The 18,703-nt window shown below is 48.7% G+C and overlaps 1 protein-coding gene across 7 annotated transcripts in view; it reads left to right on the plus strand.

The window, feature by feature from the left end:
- Window positions 1–18,703, plus strand: part of LOC119931560 (sodium/nucleoside cotransporter 1-like) — a 41,647-nt gene that overhangs the window by 7,166 nt on the left and 15,778 nt on the right. For all 7 annotated transcript variants that reach the window (XM_038750330.1, XM_038750325.1, XM_038750332.1 and 4 more), the window contains 7 exons: window positions 1,524–1,626; window positions 1,698–1,786; window positions 2,015–2,103; window positions 6,048–6,231; window positions 12,629–12,770; window positions 15,678–15,791; window positions 16,470–16,547. In XM_038750330.1, coding sequence (XP_038606258.1) covers window positions 1,531–1,626; window positions 1,698–1,786; window positions 2,015–2,103; window positions 6,048–6,231; window positions 12,629–12,770; window positions 15,678–15,791; window positions 16,470–16,547 — 792 coding nt within the window. In that variant the 5' untranslated portion in view covers window positions 1,524–1,530. The remainder of the gene's footprint in view (window positions 1–1,523; window positions 1,627–1,697; window positions 1,787–2,014; window positions 2,104–6,047; window positions 6,232–12,628; window positions 12,771–15,677; window positions 15,792–16,469; window positions 16,548–18,703) is intronic.

Raw genomic sequence — 18,703 nt, forward strand, 5'->3', positions numbered from 1 at the left:
CAGTCCAGAGGAGGAGACATTAATTAATTAATTCATTCATTCATTCAGTCGTATTTATTGAGCGCTTACTGTGCTCATTTATTGAGAGCAGAGCACTCTACTAAGTGCTTGGGAAAGTACAATAAAGAGAGACAATCCCTGCCCACAAGGAGCTTGCAGTCTAGAGGAGGGACAGACATCAATATAAGTAAGCAGATATCAATATAAATAATAAAATTACAGGTGTATACGTAAGTCTCAGCTGGGTGACTTTGGGCAAGTCACTTAACTTTGCTTGGCACATAGTAAGCATTTAACAAATACCATTATTATTATTATTAACTTCTCTGTACCTCAGTTACCTCATCCGTAAAATGGGGATTAAGACTGTGGGCCCCACGTGGGACAACCTGATTACCTTGTGTCTACCCCAGTGCTTAGAACAGGGCTTGGCACATAGCGTTTAACAAATACCATCATTATTACTATTATAAGTACTGTGGAGCAGGGGTGGGAAGAGGGAAGGGAGTGGGAGATGAGGAAAAGTGGGGTTAAATAAATAAATCACAGCTCTATGCATATGTGCCGAGGGGATGCGAGGGAGGGTGAATGAAGGGAGCAAGTTAGGGCAGTGCAGAAGGGAGTGGGAAAAGAGGAGAGGAGGGCTTTGTCAGGAAATTCTTCTTGGAGGTGTGTCTTCGATAAGGCTTCGAAGTGAGGGAGAGCAATCATCTGTCTGATAGGAGGGAGGGCCACAGGTAGGATGTGGGCGAGAGGTTGGTGGGCAGATAGAGGAGATCGAAGTACACTGAGAAGGTTAGAGTTAGAGCAACGAAGTATTTGGGCTGGGTTGTAGGTGGAGAGTAGGGAGGTGAGGTAGGTGGGGGCAAGGTGACTGAGCGCTGTAAAGCCAATGGTGAGGAGTTTTTGTTGATGCGTCTTCTTGAAGTCTGTTGCTTCCCCTGTCTGTAATTTATTGTCTGTCTCCCCTACTAGATTGTAGGGGATCCCCTGAGGGCAGGGATCATATTCTTCAAATGTTATCCTATTCACCCAAGGGGTTTATTTATTGCACTGTGCACAGCCAGAGCTCAAGAAGTGCAGTTGGTTGATTGAATCCACCTGTCTCCATCCTCATGTCTCAAGCCCCAGGGGCCTTAGGGTCTGCACAGTCTCTTCCCAATTCTGCTGTTCCTCTTTTCACACTGTTGCTCTGCTCAGAGATCACAGAGGCTGACCGCAGACCTCCTCCCCTTACGGAGCTCTGGGGGTGCCTCCCTCCCACCCCGTCCTGTACCGTTGGTGGGTTCCCACCGCTCCGAATTGGATTTTTAGTGTTTTAACCAATTTAACCCAATTCCTAGCCAGATGCGTTTATTTTAGGGTAAGGTTTTCATAGTACACTCACTGCTCAAATAGCCATGTTCATTTACAAATTCAAACAGGTTCTGCCACAGTGAATTGGGACAAATGTGTACTGAATTGCTCGGGTCAGGAGGCAGCAGGAATCTGGGGATTGAATTTGGGCCCAATCTGTTTTTCAGACAGAAAATGGAGGATTTAGAGGCGGGGACTGAGGGAGAGAGAAGGCGCAACCATGGGTCCTCCCTGGACAGTGGCATGGAGAACCAGGATCTGGAACTCACGGTAACGTCCCTGTCCCTCGGGGGATTCTGGGCACCAATCGCCACTAATGCTGACTCTGCCTGTGTTTGTAGGAGAAAGATAGGGGCATCGAGGAAGGCCTTTGCACTGCTGAGAGAAAGGACAGCCGTGGTGACGGGGCCAGATCTTCCTCTGCTTCAAGGTACATCCTCGTGCATAGGGTTCTTGTGAGAACACTTCATAGAATTCAAGCCTCCAGCTGCTTCACCACCTGTTTGCCCAGAGGGTTGATTGAGGGCCAGAGCCCTACTCCAAGAAAAGGGAAACTTCAGCCCAAGTTGCCCACGCTCCTGTAGAAGGAGGAGCTTGGGTGACGATAAGCGCTGGACTGGACAACCTAACCTCTTGACCTCGCTTGAAATCTCCCCAGAAACCTACAGATCATCTCAAGAGCGAAGAGCTTCTGCCAGGCTCATGCCCAAATTATCCGGTGGATCTTCGTGGGCCTGGGATGTGCAGGTGAGACCGCCGAGTTGACCCTGTGAGACCCCCGAGTTGACTCTCTGGGGAGGTCAGAGACAGGAAGGCCTATTGGGGTCTTGGTTGACTCTGCCCCGGGATCCGGGCTATTCCTTACAGGTGATTCATATGGCCTCTGAGCTTTCCCCTCGCTGCCGTTTCCACTGCTTTCCTCTCGGGTCATCGCCGTCCCTCAGACCTCTGCCTGAGTCCTCTCTCCAAGCATCGTCCTTCCAGAGAACCCCGGTGGTTCATCTCCTTCGCCCTGAGTCACCCTGAGGGTTTTTCCGCCTGTCCTGGGCCTCTCTCATCTCCAGACTTCCCTCTTCCGGGGGGCGAAGACCAGCAACCTCAGGGATCTGTGTCTCCTGCCCCTGACACATCAGCAAGACCCAAACAGTGTCGCCAATCAATCACTGGTATTTACTGAGCGCTTACTGTATGCAGAGCCCTGTAATAAGCACTTGGGAGAGTACCATACAACAGATTTGGTAGACTTGTTCTCTGCCTACAAGGACCTTACAGTCTATGACCTCCCTTCCTAAATTCTAGGAAGCTACCGTTGTGCAAGCCTCACATGCAGATAGCTGTGTTTAGCAGTTTCCTGGGGCGATTCATTCGATCGTATTTATTGAGTGCTTACTGTGTGCAGAGCACTGTACTAAGTGCTTGGAAAGTACAATTTGGCAACAGAGACAGTCCCTACCCAACAATGGGCTCACATCCTAGAAAGGGGATGCAGATAACAAAACAAGTAGACAAATGTCAATACCATCAAAATAGGTAAATAGAATTATAGATATATACACCGTTCTATATATACCTTCCATATATATACCCTTTGATATGAGATTTAATGAGGAGCTCTCTCCCCACTCTTAGCAATTGTTATTCACAATACTTACTGAATATGTGCCTGGGAAAATCCAACAAAAGTAAAAGATGCCATCCCAGCCCTCGAGGAGCTCTCACTATCTAGTGGGGAGACCAGCAGGTGTTCTCCAACCTGCCAGTCCCATCTGTGAACTATTCCTCTCCCCTTTAACTTTTTCTTTTTTTAAATGGTTTCAGTTAAGCACTTACTGTGTGCCAGGGACTGTATTAAACACTGGGGTAGATAAAAAATTGTCATGTTGGACACCACGTCTGTTCCTCATGAGGCTTACTGTAGTGGATAGAGCAGCAGCCTTCAAGTCAGAAGGTCATGGGTTCGAATCTTTCTCTGCCACTTGTCTGCTGTGTGACCTTGGGCAAGTCACTTCAGCGCTTAGTATAGTGCCTGGCACATAGTAAATACTTAAATGCCATAATTTTTATTCTCTGGGCCTCAGTTACCTCATCAGCAAAATGGGGATTAAGACTGAGCCCCACATGGGACAGGGACTATGTCCAATTCAGTTTGCTTGTATCCAACCCAGTGCTTAGTACAGTGCCTGGCACATAGTAAGTGCTTAACCAATGCCATTATTATTGCTGTTATTATTATTAATAATAATAATAATAATTCTCATTTTACGTACGAGGTAAATGAGGCACAGAAAAGTGAAGTGACTCGCTAAAAGTCTCACAGCCAACAAGTGGCAGAGCCACCATTAGAACTCGGGTCCTTCTGATTCCCAGGCCTGTTCTCTGTCCACTAGGCCATGCTGCTTGTCGTGACCTCATCTGCCTGTACAAACCAAGGAGGCAATTTGTGTGTCTGACCTGGGCTGGGGGCTACACGAGGGCAGGGACCACATCTGACCCATCACCGTGTCCAAACAGTCCTCCTATGGAAAGTAGATGACCAAAAGGTAACATGAATTCAATTTTCAGTTCATAATAGGGTTCCTGCACCAAATGAGCAGTGTATATGTATTGCCCAATATATATAGAAAGCCTGCACTTGCATCCTTACTGAGGATGGCCAAGTGGAGTAGACGTAAAGGCAGCAGCTGCACTCGATGGGGCAAGGTTTCTGTGAAGTACAGTGTAAAGAAATCATGTGATCTCTCTAGGATAGAAATCAGAAACACTAAAGCAAAAAATGGGAGACCTAATCCCTTCAGATCGCTCTCCTCCTCAAATTCCCTGCTCACATTAAACTGAAGCTCATGATACTGTACCCTGCTCATATTAAATTAAAGTTCATGATACTGGACCCTGTTCATATTAAACTAAAGTTCGTGTTTTACTTACTTCAAGGCTCTTCCCTTACTGTACCCTGCTCATATTAAATTAAAGTTCATGATACTGGACCCTGTTCATATTAAACTAAAGTTCATGTTTTACTTACTTGACTTCAAGGCTCTTCCCTTGAAGCAGTGTGGCCTAGTGGATAGAGCACGAACCTGGAAGTCAGAAGGACCTGGGTTCTAATCCCGGCTCCCTCTGCTTCGTGGCCTCGGGCATGTCACTTAATTTCTCTGGGCCTCAGTTACCTCATCTGTAAAGTGAGGATTAAGACTGTGATTAAGACCTATGTGGGACAGAGACAGTGTCCAAACTGATTTGCTTGTACCCACCCCAGTGCTTAGTACAGTGGCTGGCACTTAGTAAGTGCTTAGCAAATACCATCATTATTATTCCCAACTGGCTCCCTTCCACCTAGATGTGCTCTCCCCCACAGCTCATTCTCCTCCCTTCAAATGATCAAGCCTTCTCACCGTCTCCTGTGCTCTCTTCTCCTACCTCTGAACTGCTCCGCATGTCCTCCCTCCTACCTGGAAAGCCCTTCCCCTCTGCAGTGCCAGCCTCATTCTTCCCTTCCTCTCAAGCCTACGAAGACCCCACGTCCTGTCTGAAGCCTTCCCCAGTTGGTTAGTCTCATTCCTGCCCCATGTGCTCCTCTCACACAGCTGTCTCAGCACTGTGGTACCAATTCCTCCCTCACAGGTTCAGGCCCAGTCAGCGCTTCCCTTTCCAAACTCTGAGAACGTGGCTCTCGACTGTAAGCTCATTGTGAGCTGGGAATGTGTCTGTTTATTGTTGTCTTTTACTCTCCCAAGCACTTGGTACAGTGCTTTGTACACAATGAGCACTCAAAAAATGCCAGCAAATGAATGAACAATGTTAGCCACTGGGCAGGCTTCACAAGCGGACAGCTGGGTTTAGCCGTCCTCCAGAATGACCGGTCTTTTCTGAATGAACTGTGACTGGGCTCCGGTTTCCCCTTCTGCCCTCACCTTTCGGGAATTCCCTCTGTCCTGTGGGCCCAGGGCTATATAAGCGGCCGATCTCTGTGAGCTCTTGGCGTCATCTGATTCTTTAAAAGACCTGAATGACTCCAAAACCTCCCGTGACGGCTCGCTGCCACCTTTTTCCCTTTGTCTTCTGAGTTGCTTCTCCTGCCAAACAAAGGAATTGAGTATCTCAGGCCCAACTGACTATACACGCTCCAGATGTTCCCTGTTATTTCAGAATCCCTTCTCGTTGTTTCCAGATTTTCTCATTGTTTATTTCATCACACCTGGAGTTCATGCGTACCCTTGGTCTCACTGACGAGGTGGTGGGGAGAGGGGGCCGGGGAAGGGGAAGGGTGGGGAGCTGAGACCCTCAGACCAGGATTCCCCATGACTCCCTTGCCTACTGAGTATTGGCCCTGCCAGGGACTTGGAGATGGAGAGAGAGGGTAAGCCTGGGCAGGGACTGTATCTGTTGCCCTGACGCTTGGCGTCAGGGAGGCAGCATGCTGTAGTGGATAGAGCATGGGGCTGGAAATCAGAAGGACCTGGGTTCTAATCCCGGCTCTGCCTCCATCTGCTGTGTGACCTTGGGCAAGCACTTCATTTCTCTGGACCTCAGTTGCCTCATCTGAAAAGAGGGAATAAGACTATGAGCCCCATATGGGCCAAACCTGTTACTTTGTATCTACCCTAGCACTCAGAACAGGCAAATACCATATACAGATACCATAAAAAAAGGAGTCTTGGTTTGATCTTGCTTGTTCCCTTTCCCTGCTGTAGGTTATGCTGCCTACCTGCTGGCGGCCTGCATCCTGGACTTCCGGAGGGCTCTGGCCTTGTTCATCATCACCTTTGTTGTCCTCTTCTTCCTGGCCTATGACTGGTTTCAAAAGCATTTTGGGAATAAGATGAAGGGATGCCTGAAGCCCCTTGGAAATTCCCGCCTGAAGCGCTGGCTGAAATGGTGAGTGGGAGTAGAGCCCCTGTGGACCCAACTGCCCCTCTGCCCCGGATCCTCCCAGGGCTTCCCTTTCTCTCCTGCTCCTCTTCCCGGTGTTCCCCCACAGGCTTCTCTGTAACAGTCCCTGAAGGTGACATTTCTGGCATCCCTGAGGCTCTGGACAGCTGTGATTTGCTGTCTGCTCTGTGTGGCCTCCCTGGGCAACACATTTAGAAGTGTGAAAGTGTGTGGGAGAGACAGCAGGGATGAAATGCAGACATTTAGAGAAGCAGCCCGGCTTAATGGATAGGGGAGGGGCCTGGGAATCAGAAGGACCTGCGTTCTAATGCCGCATGTCTGCTGTGTGACTTTGGACAAGTCACTTCACTTCTCTGTGCCTCAGTTACCTCATCTGTAAAACGGGGATTAAGAGCGTGAGCCCCATGTGAAAGGGACTGTGCCCAACTTAACTAGTATCTACTCCAGTGCTTAAAACAGTGCTTGACACATAGTAAGCGCTTAACAAATGCAGTTATTACTTTTATTATTTAAGCCGCTGCCCTGTTAGAGTATAAACCCTCTTGGGCAGGAATATATATCATCTCCGTTTCATACCCACCAAGTACAGTCTATGGTACTCAGTGGACACTAAGTAAATACCACCACTACTACTCCGGGAAATGCAACAGGGTCAGGGTATCTTTTATTTTTTTATAAAATGTTTGTATTTGTTAAGCGCTTTACTTTGTGTGAAACATGGTTCGAAGTGCTGGCATAGGTACTAGTTAATTAGGTCAGACACATCCCCTGTCCCTCCTGGGGCTCACAGTCCAAGTAGGAGGGAGAACAGGTATCCCCATTTTACAGTGGAGGAAACGGAGGCACAGAGAAGTTAAGTGACTTGCCCAAGGTTGCACAGCAAGCAGTTGGCAGAGTCAGGATTAGAACCCAGATCCTTCTGACTCTCAGAACCATGCTGTCTCCACTAGGCCACACTGCTTCTCTGGGTCCATTTTAGCTGAGCCGGAGTCCTGAGTGTAATCTTTATCGTCATCAAAATCATCATCATCAACATCGTGGTATTTGTTAAGAGTTTACTGTGTGTATCAAGCACTATTTTGTGCTGTGGTTCGTACAAGATAATCAGGTCGTATATGGAGCTCGCAGTCTAAGTAGGAGGGAGAACAGGTATTGAATCCCCATTTTGCAGATGAGGGAACTGAGGCCCAGAGAAGTGAAGCTGGACAAGTAGCGGAGCAGGATTAGAACCCAGGTCCTATAAGTCCTAGGCCAGGGGGCTTTCCTCTAGGCCACACTGCTTCTCTAGGCCACGTTGTGTAACTCTAGGAGGGACAGGCTCTTTCCCGAGGCATTAGCAGCCCCAGGACCATGATTTGGTGCCAAGCACTTTTCTAAACATTGGGGTAGATGCAAGTTAATCAGGTTGGACCCAAGCCCTGTCCCCCATGGGGCTCACAGTCTTAATCCCCATTTTACAGTTGAGGTAACTGAGGCCCAGAGAAGTCAAGTGACTGGCCCATAGTCACACAGCAGCCGTGTGGTGGAGCCGGGATTGGAACCCAGGTCCTTTTGACGCCCAGGTCCAGGCTCTATCCACTAAGCCACCCTTCCGTTTACATCTTGGGTACATCTCAGCATCTCTCTCTTTCATCAGTGGTGTTCATTCTCTTCTTTGGGAGCCAGAAGTTGAGGGTGAGGGGGTCTGCACGAGGAGGTGGGGGAGGAAGAAGGAGGGCGAGGAGATGGGTGGGGAGTCTGAAACTCATTTATAATTTATTTATAGTAATTATTTCTATTAATGTCTGTCTCCCCCTTTAAACTGTAAGCCCATTGTGGGCAGGGAATGTCTCTAGAATAGAACAAAAAACACTCTCCCAAGCATTTAGTACAGTGCTCTGCACATAGTGAGTACTCAATAAATACGACTGAATGAATGACTCAATCATATTTGAGTGCTTTCTTGTGTGCAGAGTACTGTACTGAGCGCTTGAGTAGAACAGTTTGTAGTCACGTTCCCTGCCCACAACGAGCTTATGGTCTAGAGGGGGAGACAGACATAACTATAAACTATGGATGTAGATATGTGCTACAGGGCCGAGGAAGGGGTGAATGAAGGTGCAAATCCAATTGCAAGGGTGACACAGAAGGGAATAGGAGAAGAGGAAATGTGGGCCTAATTGGGGATTGCCTCCGTTAGCACATTCCCTAGGATTGCTGTATGATTTTCCCAACACATGGGATCCAGCGACCTGCTGTGACACGGGGCCACTGCCCATTCAGACATCAAAACGTCCCACGATAATCAGCTTGTCGGTCCCGCAGTCGATCCGATGAGCCGAGGCAAACCCATCCCGAATTTTTCTTTCTTTTCAACTGCTGTTTGTCGCAGTGGGGAATAGGCAGTTCTGATGTTAGCAGAGCTCAAGGTCATCAGCTGGTCACAGAAGTCTCTGGAGAGATTGCGATGCCAGAGACAAAGGACCGTTTGACTGCAAAATCCATCACTCTGGTGATCGTAGGTGGAAGAGAGCAGTCCTTTTTAGGAGGAGATGCATCCAGAACCTGTCCTTGTGATCAATTCTCAATGAGAATCTAGTCTCATTCAGTGCCGTAGTAGTAAGAGCATTTATTAAGCACGTACCGGGTGTATAGCACTTGTACCAAGGTGCTGGGGGAGAATACAAAGATGGGGATCAGACATGCTTATGTTGTTCCGTTTATGGTATTTGTTAAGCACTTACTGTGTGCCAGGCACTGCATTAAGTGCTGGAGTGGATATAAGTTAATTAGGTTGGATACAGTCCCTGTCCCTCCAGGGCTCATAGTCTTAATCCCCATTTTACAGATGAGGTAGCTGGGGCGCAGAGAAATGACGTGACTTTCCCAAGTGCTTAACAAATATTCATTCATTCAGTCGTATTTATTGAGCGCTTACTGTGTGCAGAGCACTGTACTAAGTGCTTGGGAAGTACAAGTAGGCAACATATAGAGACGGTCCCTACCCAACAACAGGCTCACAGTCTAGAAGGGGGAGACAAACAACAAAACAAGTAGACAGGTGTCAATACCATCAGAATAAATAGAATTATAGCTATATACACATCATTAATAAAATAGAATAGTAAATATGTACAAGTAAAATAGAGTAATAAATCTGTACAAACATATACAGGTGCTGTGGGGAGGGGAAGGAGGTAGGGCGGGGGGGATGGGGAGGAGGAGAGGAAAAAGGGGGTTCAGTCTGGGAAGGCCTCTTGGAGGAGGTGGGCTCTCAGTAGGGCTTTGAAGGGAGGAAGAGAGGTAGCTTGGTAAATGTGTGGAGGGAGGGCATTCCAGGCCAGGGGGAGGAGGTGGGCCGGGGGTCGATGGCGGGAAAGGCGAGAACGAGGCCCAGTGAGGAGGTTAGCGGCAGAGGAGCGGAGGGTGTGGGCTGGGCTGGAGAAGGAGAGAAGGGAGGTGAGGTAGGAGGGGGCGAGGTGATGGACAGCCTTAAAGCCGAGAGTGAGGAGTTTTTGCTTGATGCGTAGGTTGACAGCAGCCACTGGAGATTTTTGAGGAGAGGAGTAACATGCCCAGAGCATTTCTGCACAAAGATGATCCGGGCAGCAGCATGAAGCATAGACTGCACTTATCATTATTATTATTATTAGTGCTGTGGGGCTGGGATGGGGGCACTTGGGAGAGTACAATACAAAAGAATTAGCAGACACATTCCTTGCACTCAGCGACCCCATCTGCAAAATGAGGATTAAGACTGTGAGCCCCATGGAACAGGGACTGTGTCCAACCTGATTAGCTTGCATTCATTCATTCATATTTATTGAGAACTTACTGTGTGCAGAGCACTGTACTAAGCCCTTGGGAGAGTACAGTGTAATAATAAGCAGCTACGTTCCCTGCCCACAGTGAGTTTACAGTCTAGAGGGGAAGACAGACATTAATATAAGGAAATAAATTACAGATATGTACATAAGTGCTGTGGGGCTGGGAGTGGGGATGAATAAAGGGAGCAGGTCAGGATGATGCAGAAGCGAGTGGGAGAAGAGGAAAGGAGGGTTTGGTCAGGGAAGGCCTCTTGGAGGAGATGGGCCTTCAATAAGGCTTTGAAAGAGGGGAGAGTAACTGTCCATTGCAGTGTGGCTCAGTGGAAAGAGCACGGGCTTTGGAGTCAGAGGTCATGGGTTCAAATCCCCGCTCCACCAATTGACAGCTGTGTGACCTTGGGCAAGTCACTTGACTTCTCTGTGCCTCAGTTACCTCATCTGTAAAATAGAGGATTATGACTGTGAGCCTCCCGTGGGACAACTTGATTACCTTGTATCCTCCCCAGCGCTTAAAACAGTGCTTTGCACATAAGCGCTTAACAAATGTCATCATTATTATTATTATTGCCTGGCCCATAGTAACCACTTACCAAACACCATAAAAAAGATACAGTCTAGGGAGTGAGACAGATATTAATATAAACAACTTGTAATGCATAATAATCATCTGAAAAAAACAAACAGTGTTCCGGAGTTTGGACTCTCCATCGATGGGGTGCGAAAGCCAGCTGCTCCTGAAGGGTTTAGAGTTCGGTCAGAGGAAGATAAGGTTTCTCAATGGATTCCAGTAGATCCTGAGCAGGAAGCAGGCCAGAGCAACTGTTCTGGGAAGGGATACTCCTTGAGCAGAGAGGGGCAACAGCTGGGAATCTGCCACGGACTGGGAGGGAGAGCCTCCCCACCCCGTGCAATCTCAGCTCTTTTCTAGCCCTCATTTCCTTTAATTATCTCTCCTACCCAGAGCCCAGCTGCTGGTAGGCAGGGAGAGATCCCGTCAGATGCCTCCTGCTCTGTAGGCTGCTTTGTTTTGCCCAAGAGTTCTTCAGCTGCAAGAGAAGAAAGCACGAACCTGGGTGTCAGGATGTCATGGGTTCTCATCCCGGCTCTGCCGCTTGTCTGCTCTGTGTGGCTCTGGGCAAGTTACTTCATTTCTCTGTGCTTCAGTTACCTCATCTGTAAAATGGGGATTGAGACTGAGCCCCACGTGAGACAGGTTCTCCTTCCCAAGCGCTTAGTCCAGTGCTCTGCACACAGTAAGCGCTCAATAAATACGATTGAATGAATGAATGAAAAGCAGCACAATTTGCTAGTTACCTCATCTGTAAAATGGGGGTTAAGACTTGAGCCCTGTGGGGGACAGGGACTGTGTCCAACCTGATTATCTTGTGTCTACCCCAGTGCTTAGTACAGTGCTTGGCGCTTAGTAAGAGTTTAATAAGCTGGAGAAGCAGCGTGGCTCAGTGGAAAGAGCATGGGCTTTGGAGTCAAAGGTCATGGGTTCAAATCCCTGCTCCGCCACTTGTCAGCTGTGTGACTTTGAGCAAGTCACTTAACTTCTCTGCGCCTCAGTTACCTCATCTGTAAAATGGGGATTAAGACTGTGAGCCCCCCGTGGGACAACCTGATCACCTTGTAACCTCCTCAGCGCTTAGAACAGTGCTTTGCACATAATAAGTGCTAAATAAATGCTATTATTATTATTAACAAATATTATCATTATTATTATTAAGAAAGGCAATCAGAGAGCACTGGAAAGCCACTAGGCCCTGGGAAGGAATTGTGCTAGAAGTAATAGTTTTCATTAAGTGCTTATTGTAATAATAATAATAATTGGCATTTGTTAAGTGCTTACTATGTGCACAGCACTGTTCTAAGCGCTGGGGAGGATACAAGGTGATCAGGTTGTCCCACATGGGGCTCACAGTCTTAATCCCCATTTTACAGATGAGGTAACTGAGGCCCAGAGAAGTTAAGTGACTTGCCCAAGATCACACAGCTGACAGGTGGCGGAGTCAGGATTCGAACCCATGACCTCTGACTCCAGAGCCCGTGCTCTTTCCACTGAGCCACGCTGCTTCTCTATTGTGTGTAGATCTCTGTACTAAATGCCAAGGGGAACACTTGGCCCAGGCCCTTACTGAAATCCTGGGAGTCCACCCAACCTGTTTAGCAGAAGTGGCGAGCCCAGCCTGAATGAAGCTAAACAAATTTGGAATCTGAGATGGGTTCCACCCCCTTTTTTTTTTTAATGGCATTTATTAAGCACTTACTATGTGCAAAGCACTGTTCTAAGCGCTGGGGGTTACAAGGTGATCAGGTTGTCCCACGTGGGGCTCACAGTCTTAATCCCATTTTACAGATGAGGTAACTGGGGCACAGAGAAGTTAAGTGGCTTGCCCAAGGCCCCACAGCTGACAAGTGGCGGAGCGGGGATTCGAACTCATGACCCCTGACTCCAAAGCCCTTCTTCCCTAGCACTGGGAATTGATTCTTTCTCATGCCCTTCGGAACCCTTTCTCCCCCCTCGGCCCCCAGCCTGCCCGCAGGTAACATACGGTCCGCTGGTCCCTCTGTAGGGGGCTGGGCGCGGTAGTGCTGCTCAGCCTGATCCTGTGGCTGGGGCTGGACACTGCCAAGCGGCCCAAGCAACTCATCTCCTTTGCGGGCGTCTGCATGTTCGTCGCCATCCTCTTCGCCTGCTCCAAGAGCCACCGCAAGGTGAGTCTGCCGAGGGCAGCCTGGGCCGGTCGGATAGGGCTCGGCCGCCTCTGCTGGACCCCCATCATCCTCTTTTATACACACACACGGCCCCCTCTTAAGACAATAGAGTATGGGCTTGGGAGTCAGAAGGACCTGGGTTCTAAATCCGACTCCGCCCCTTATCTGCTGTGTGGTCTTGGGGAAGTCCCTTCACACTCTGTACTTCAGTTACCTCATCTGTAAAATGGGGGTTAAGACTGTAAGCCCTGTGGGGGATGAGGACTGCGTCCAACCTAATTATCTTGCGTCTTCCCCCAGTGCCTGGCATATAGGAAGCGCTTAACAAATACCGCAGTTATTGTTGTTTTTAGCCTGATCCAGTTTTACACAGCTTTCACTCTTCCCTTCCTGTCTTTCTACCCCCTGACAGTCTCCTGATTTTACACACACCCTAATGAGAAGGGCCTGAAACCGTTTTATGCCAATCTCTCACTCTTCCCTTCTTGTCTTTTTACCCCCTGTCATTCTTCTGATTTCACCTGACCAAGCTGCTCCCCTGGCCCGGCTTTAGACTCACCCTGAACTCTGCATTCACATAGCTAGTGCCATGCTGATAAAATAGCAACCACTACCCATATCACCTGGGCTACCTTTGTCCCTACCCTTTCCCTGATCCTGACAATATTCACCTGGCACCCTGCTGACGGCCCCAGTTTAAACCGACCCACGGGGACTCAGAGTTTTCTGGTGAATCATAATCATAATGATGTTATTTATTAAGTGAGCACTGATACAAGAGAATACAAGAGATACAAGAGAGTCAGATTGGATGCAGTCCCTGTCCCTCATGGGGCTCATAATCTAAGGAGGAAGGGGAAGAGTTACTTTATTCCCACTTTACAGATGAGGAAACTGCAGTACAGAGAAATTAAGTGACTTGCCCAAGGACACTCCGCAGGTAAGAGAGAGAACAGTTATTTGATCCCGCAGCTCCTGTGTCACAGCCCCAGGCTCACTCCACTGCCCCAAAGACGAGCTTGGCAGGGAGTGGGTTGGAAGCTAGAGGAACAGGTCTGCACACAATAGGTGTTCAATAAATAGCATATATGGATTGATTGATTTGTTTGTACAGACCTCTGCCTTCTAGATTCAATAGAAGAGAGGCAGCTTAGGTTTCACCCCCTCCCAGCTACAGCTTCACGTGAGCCCTTTGTTGGGGAAGGGACCCTCTATATGTTGCCGATTTGTACTTCCCAAGTGCTTAGTACAGTGTTCTGCACACAGTAAGCTCTGAATAAATATGGTTGAATGAATGAATGTGGCTCTCCAGGCCTGGAGTGTCTCCTTCTGACCTTCCCAATCAATCAATTCAATCAGTGGTACTTATCAAGTGCTTACTATGTGCAGAGCACTGTACTAAGTGCTTGGCAAAATACAAGAGTTGGTAGACATGCCCCTTTTTTAAATGATATTAAGCACATAAATGATATTAAGCACATACTATATGCCAAGCACTGTTTTAAACCCTGGGGTAGATATAAGATAATCAATTGGACACAGTCCCTGTCCCACATAGGGCTCACAGTCTTCATCCCCATTTTACGAATGAGGGAACTGAAGCCCAGAGAAGGTAAGTTACTTGCCCAAGGACACACAGCAGACAAGTGGCAGAACCGGGTTTAGAACCCACATCCTCTGACTCAGTATAGTGCTCTGCACACAGTAAGCGCTCAATAAATACGATTGAATGAATGAATGACTCTCAGGCCCATTCTCTTTCCACTGGTCCAGGCTTCTTCCTCCAGAGGAAGAAGATTCACTCATTCATTCATTCACGCTGAGAAGCAGCGTAGCTCAGTGGAAAGAGCCCGGGCTTTGGAGTCAGAGGTCATGAGTTCAAATCCCAGCTCCGCCAATTGTCAGCTGTGTGACTTTGGGCAAGTCACTTAACTTCTCTGTGCCTCAGTTACTTCATCTGTAAAATGGCAATTAAGACTGTGAGCCCCCTATGGGACAACCTGATCACCTTGTTACCTCCCCAGCGCTTAGTAAAGTGCTTTGCACATAGTAAGCGCTTAACAAATGCCATTATTATTATTATTATTATTCATTCATTCAATTGTATTTATTGAGTGCTTACTGTGTGCAGAGCACTGTACTAAGCACTTAGGAAGTACAAGTTGGCAACATATAGAGACGGTCCCTACCCAACAGCGGGCTCACAGTCTAGAAGGGGGAGACAGACAACAAAACAAAACAGATTAACAAAATAAAATAAATAGAATAAATATGTACAAGTAAAATAAATAGAGTAATAAATACGTACAAACATATATACAGGTGCTGTGGGGAGGGGAAGGAGGTAAGGCAGGGGGGATGGGGAGGGAGAGGAGGGGGAGAGGAAGGAGGGGGCTCAGTCTGGGATCAGAGAGGAATATAGAAGCACAAGGCTCTGCCCCATGGGATGGGGCTGGGACTTGCCCCAGGGATGACTGGGCCATCAGGGCTTGATGTGTGTCTGGTTGGTAGAGCAGGGAAATAGCTTCGTTTCAGGAGAGCACCCCTGGCCTACGGGGGAACACCATGTCCTTATGTTCTTTGGGTGTCCAGGGGTGTTCAGTATAGTGCTCTGCACACAGAAAACGCCCAATAAATACCACTGATTGAGCAGAGACATAGCTTCATTCTAGGTGAACGCCCCTGGCCTACAGGAGAACGCCATGTCCCTATGTTCCTTGGAGAATTTTCACCCTGAAACCTGCCTGGGGCAGGTGGCTGTGCCTATGAATCCTGGTTTCCCTCCCAGTCCCGCCACCATCACCCCCTCCCTTATCTGGGCGCCTCCCTGGGCCGAGATCACCCAGGGGACCCCAGGAAGGGGTGGGTTTCTAGATAACATGGGTCCCGCTCTCTCCTTGATCACAGGTTTCGTGGAGGGCAGTGCTGTGGGGCCTCGGGCTGCAGTTTGTCCTCGGGATCTTCGTCATCAGAACCGATCCTGGGTTTATCGCGTTCGAGTGGCTGGGAGAACAGATCCGGGTATGGGAGTCTGGGCCAGTTCCTGGGGGGTGGGGAGAGGAGGGAGGAGGGAGCTCAGCCTGAATCCTGGGAATTTGGGGTAATGGATGAAGATCTGGGGGAGAGAATGGTTGAAGGGGATGGGGCTGGGGTGGGTTTGGGTGCAGGGGAATGGGCTGAGGGAAAGGAGGGGAAAGCTGGGCCAGGGGCTCCCTGGATGGTTTCGTGTCCCTGTCTGGGTCACCGATCCTTGGGCATTTGGGAAGAATCCCTTATCCCCCTCCTTCTTCTGTACCATGCCCAGAGGGCTGAGCAGGTGGAGTCAGTCCAGAGGGCAGTAAATGAACGGGTCAAGCAGCCCTGACCTCCCAAACACTGGCACTGCTGGATGTGGATCCTGGCCTAGTCACTACGATTGTTCTTCCCTTGCTCCAGCCAGACTAGATGTGGGCATAAGGGCGACAGGAAGCATCAGCCCAGGGTCCCGTTGTCCCCCTCTGCCCATCCCCTGACATTGCTTCATGGCCCAGCTGCCCTGGGCTCTTGACCTCTGTCTCCTGGGAGGCTCAGGCCTCGCTCCATCTCATGGAGGCCCAACCTGGGTGGCGGGGGTGGCGGCAGCCGCTCTAGAAAAGGATGATGTTGACCCCTCTCTTTCCCCCCTTCTCTCTCCTCCTCCCCATGTATTTTCTCTTTCAGGTTTTCCTGAATTATACTGTGGCTGGCTCTGGCTTTGTCTTTGGGGAAAAGCTGGTCAAGGAGGTGTTTGCCTTTCAGGTCAGGTGTGGGTTCGGGCAGGAGGGGTGGCTGGGTTGGGAGTGGGCAGGGACCAGGCTCCCGAGTGGCCTGGATTTGGTCCAGTAGAGCCCTGCCCCTCTTAGGCCTTGGGGCAGACAGGCCATCCTTTGAGCGCTCCCAGCTTGATTTGATCCCGACAGGCAGATCAAACTGGCATTGAGCTCAGCTGCTGAGGGTCTTCACCTCCCCTGATCCTAAGGAAGCTGTGGCTAACCAGCCGGGTTTCTGCTCTTGAGAAGATGGCTCGTCTCATGGTTCCCATGGAAACCATGCCAGAGACCCAGGCAGACCACCCCACCCAGGACTGCTGGTCTCCTTGGCTTTCTTATTTCTGGGGAGATGGAATTCGTGACCTGTGCCTCTATATTATCTGTAAGAAGAGCTGCACATCCGTCTCTGCCATTTTCTGTTTAAGCTGGAGTCTGAGCGCTGAGGCTGGGGACCTCTATTCTGCAATCTCTTTTTTTTAAATGGTATTTAAGTGCTTACTATGTGCCAGGCCCTGTTCGAAGTGCAGGGAAGGATATAAAGTAATAAGGTTGGGCACAGTGCCTGTCCCTCATGGGACTCACAGTCTTCATCCCCATTTTACAGATGAGGTAACTGAGGCCCAGAGATGTGAAGTGACTTCCCCAAGGTCACACAAGCAGACAAGTGGCGGAGCTGGGATTAGAACCCAGCCAAAAGTCAGCTGGATTGGGCACAAATCGAGATCTCACTGACACTGAGGAAACTAAATGCAGGATTCCACCTATTTTCCAAGCCATTTGGGTGAAAGAGCAGAGGCAGGATGCCCGGTCTTCATAACTGTCAGTGGCTCACTCTTTCTCCCTTGAGGCACTACTGGGAAGTCAGTGATTGCCCAATACGGAGGAGGAGCAAAGGAAAAGATTATGCTATGTGAATCCATTTTACATAGCACCAAACCCATCTGTTGTAAACAACAGACAAGCCTCGGGCCAGTCCAAAATAAGGCTTTGGGACCAAGACCCTGTGGGAGGAATTTCATTGTGAGACTCGTGATTTACACAGCACCACTTCATTCAGTTGTATTGATTGGGCGCTTACTGTGTGCAGAGCACTGTACTAAGTGCTTGAGAGAGTACAATACAAGAGTAAACAGACACATTCCCTGCCCACGATGAACTTACGATCTAGATGGGGGAGAGACCCATATTAACATAAATCAACTGTGGATATAAACATCAGCACTTAGTACACTGCCTGGCACATAGTTAGTGCTTAACAAATACCATTATTATTAGTATTAAAGTGCTGTGTGGCTGGGATGCGGTTAGAAGGAAAGGAGCAAGTCAGGACGTACACTCTTTCTCTTTCCAGTTGCGTTCCCTGTGGGGCAATGTGGCCAATCAGGACCTCCTTCCCTTCCCCACAGCACCTGTATATATGTATATATGGTTGTACATATTTATTACTCTATTTATTTATTTATTTATTTATTTTACTTGTACATATCTATCCTATTTATTTTATTTTGTTGGTATGTTTGGTTTTGTTCTCTGTCTCCCCCTTTTAGACTGTGAGCCCACTGTTGGGTAGGGACTGTCTCTACGTGTTGCCAATTTGTACTTCCCAAGCGCTTAGTACAGTGCTCTGCACATAGTAAGCACTCAATAAATACGATTGATGATGATGATGATGATAGAAAGGAAGAGGCATGACAAATCATGAAGCACACGCAAAAATTTTACATACAAAACCCATTTATCCTATCACAGCGTAGGACTGATGCTGTGCCCATGCCTGCCTCAGTAGCCCATGTGGTTTCCGCTGCCCACGCTAGCCAACTATTGTCGGGATTTCTATTGGGCCTGTCCATTCAACAAGGCAGCCTGGGGTGAGGTGGTTCTTTAGCCAGAAACTTTCACTACTAATGATTCCGTGTCAGCCGGGACTTCCCCGCCTCTGACTGTTCACTCCCCGAATACCCAGGGTGAGAAACACTCTGGGCATGTTACCCCCTCCTCAAAAATCTCTAATGGTTGCCTGTCAACCTTCGTATCAAGCAAAATCTCTTCACTCTCGGCTTCAAAGCTGTCCATCCCCTTGTCCCTTCTTACCTCACCTCCTTTCTCTCCTTCTCCATCCCAGCCAGCACACTCTACTCCTCTGGT

The sequence above is a fragment of the Tachyglossus aculeatus genome, chromosome 8 (assembly GCF_015852505.1).
Source record: "Tachyglossus aculeatus isolate mTacAcu1 chromosome 8, mTacAcu1.pri, whole genome shotgun sequence".
NCBI lineage: Eukaryota > Metazoa > Chordata > Mammalia > Monotremata > Tachyglossidae > Tachyglossus > Tachyglossus aculeatus.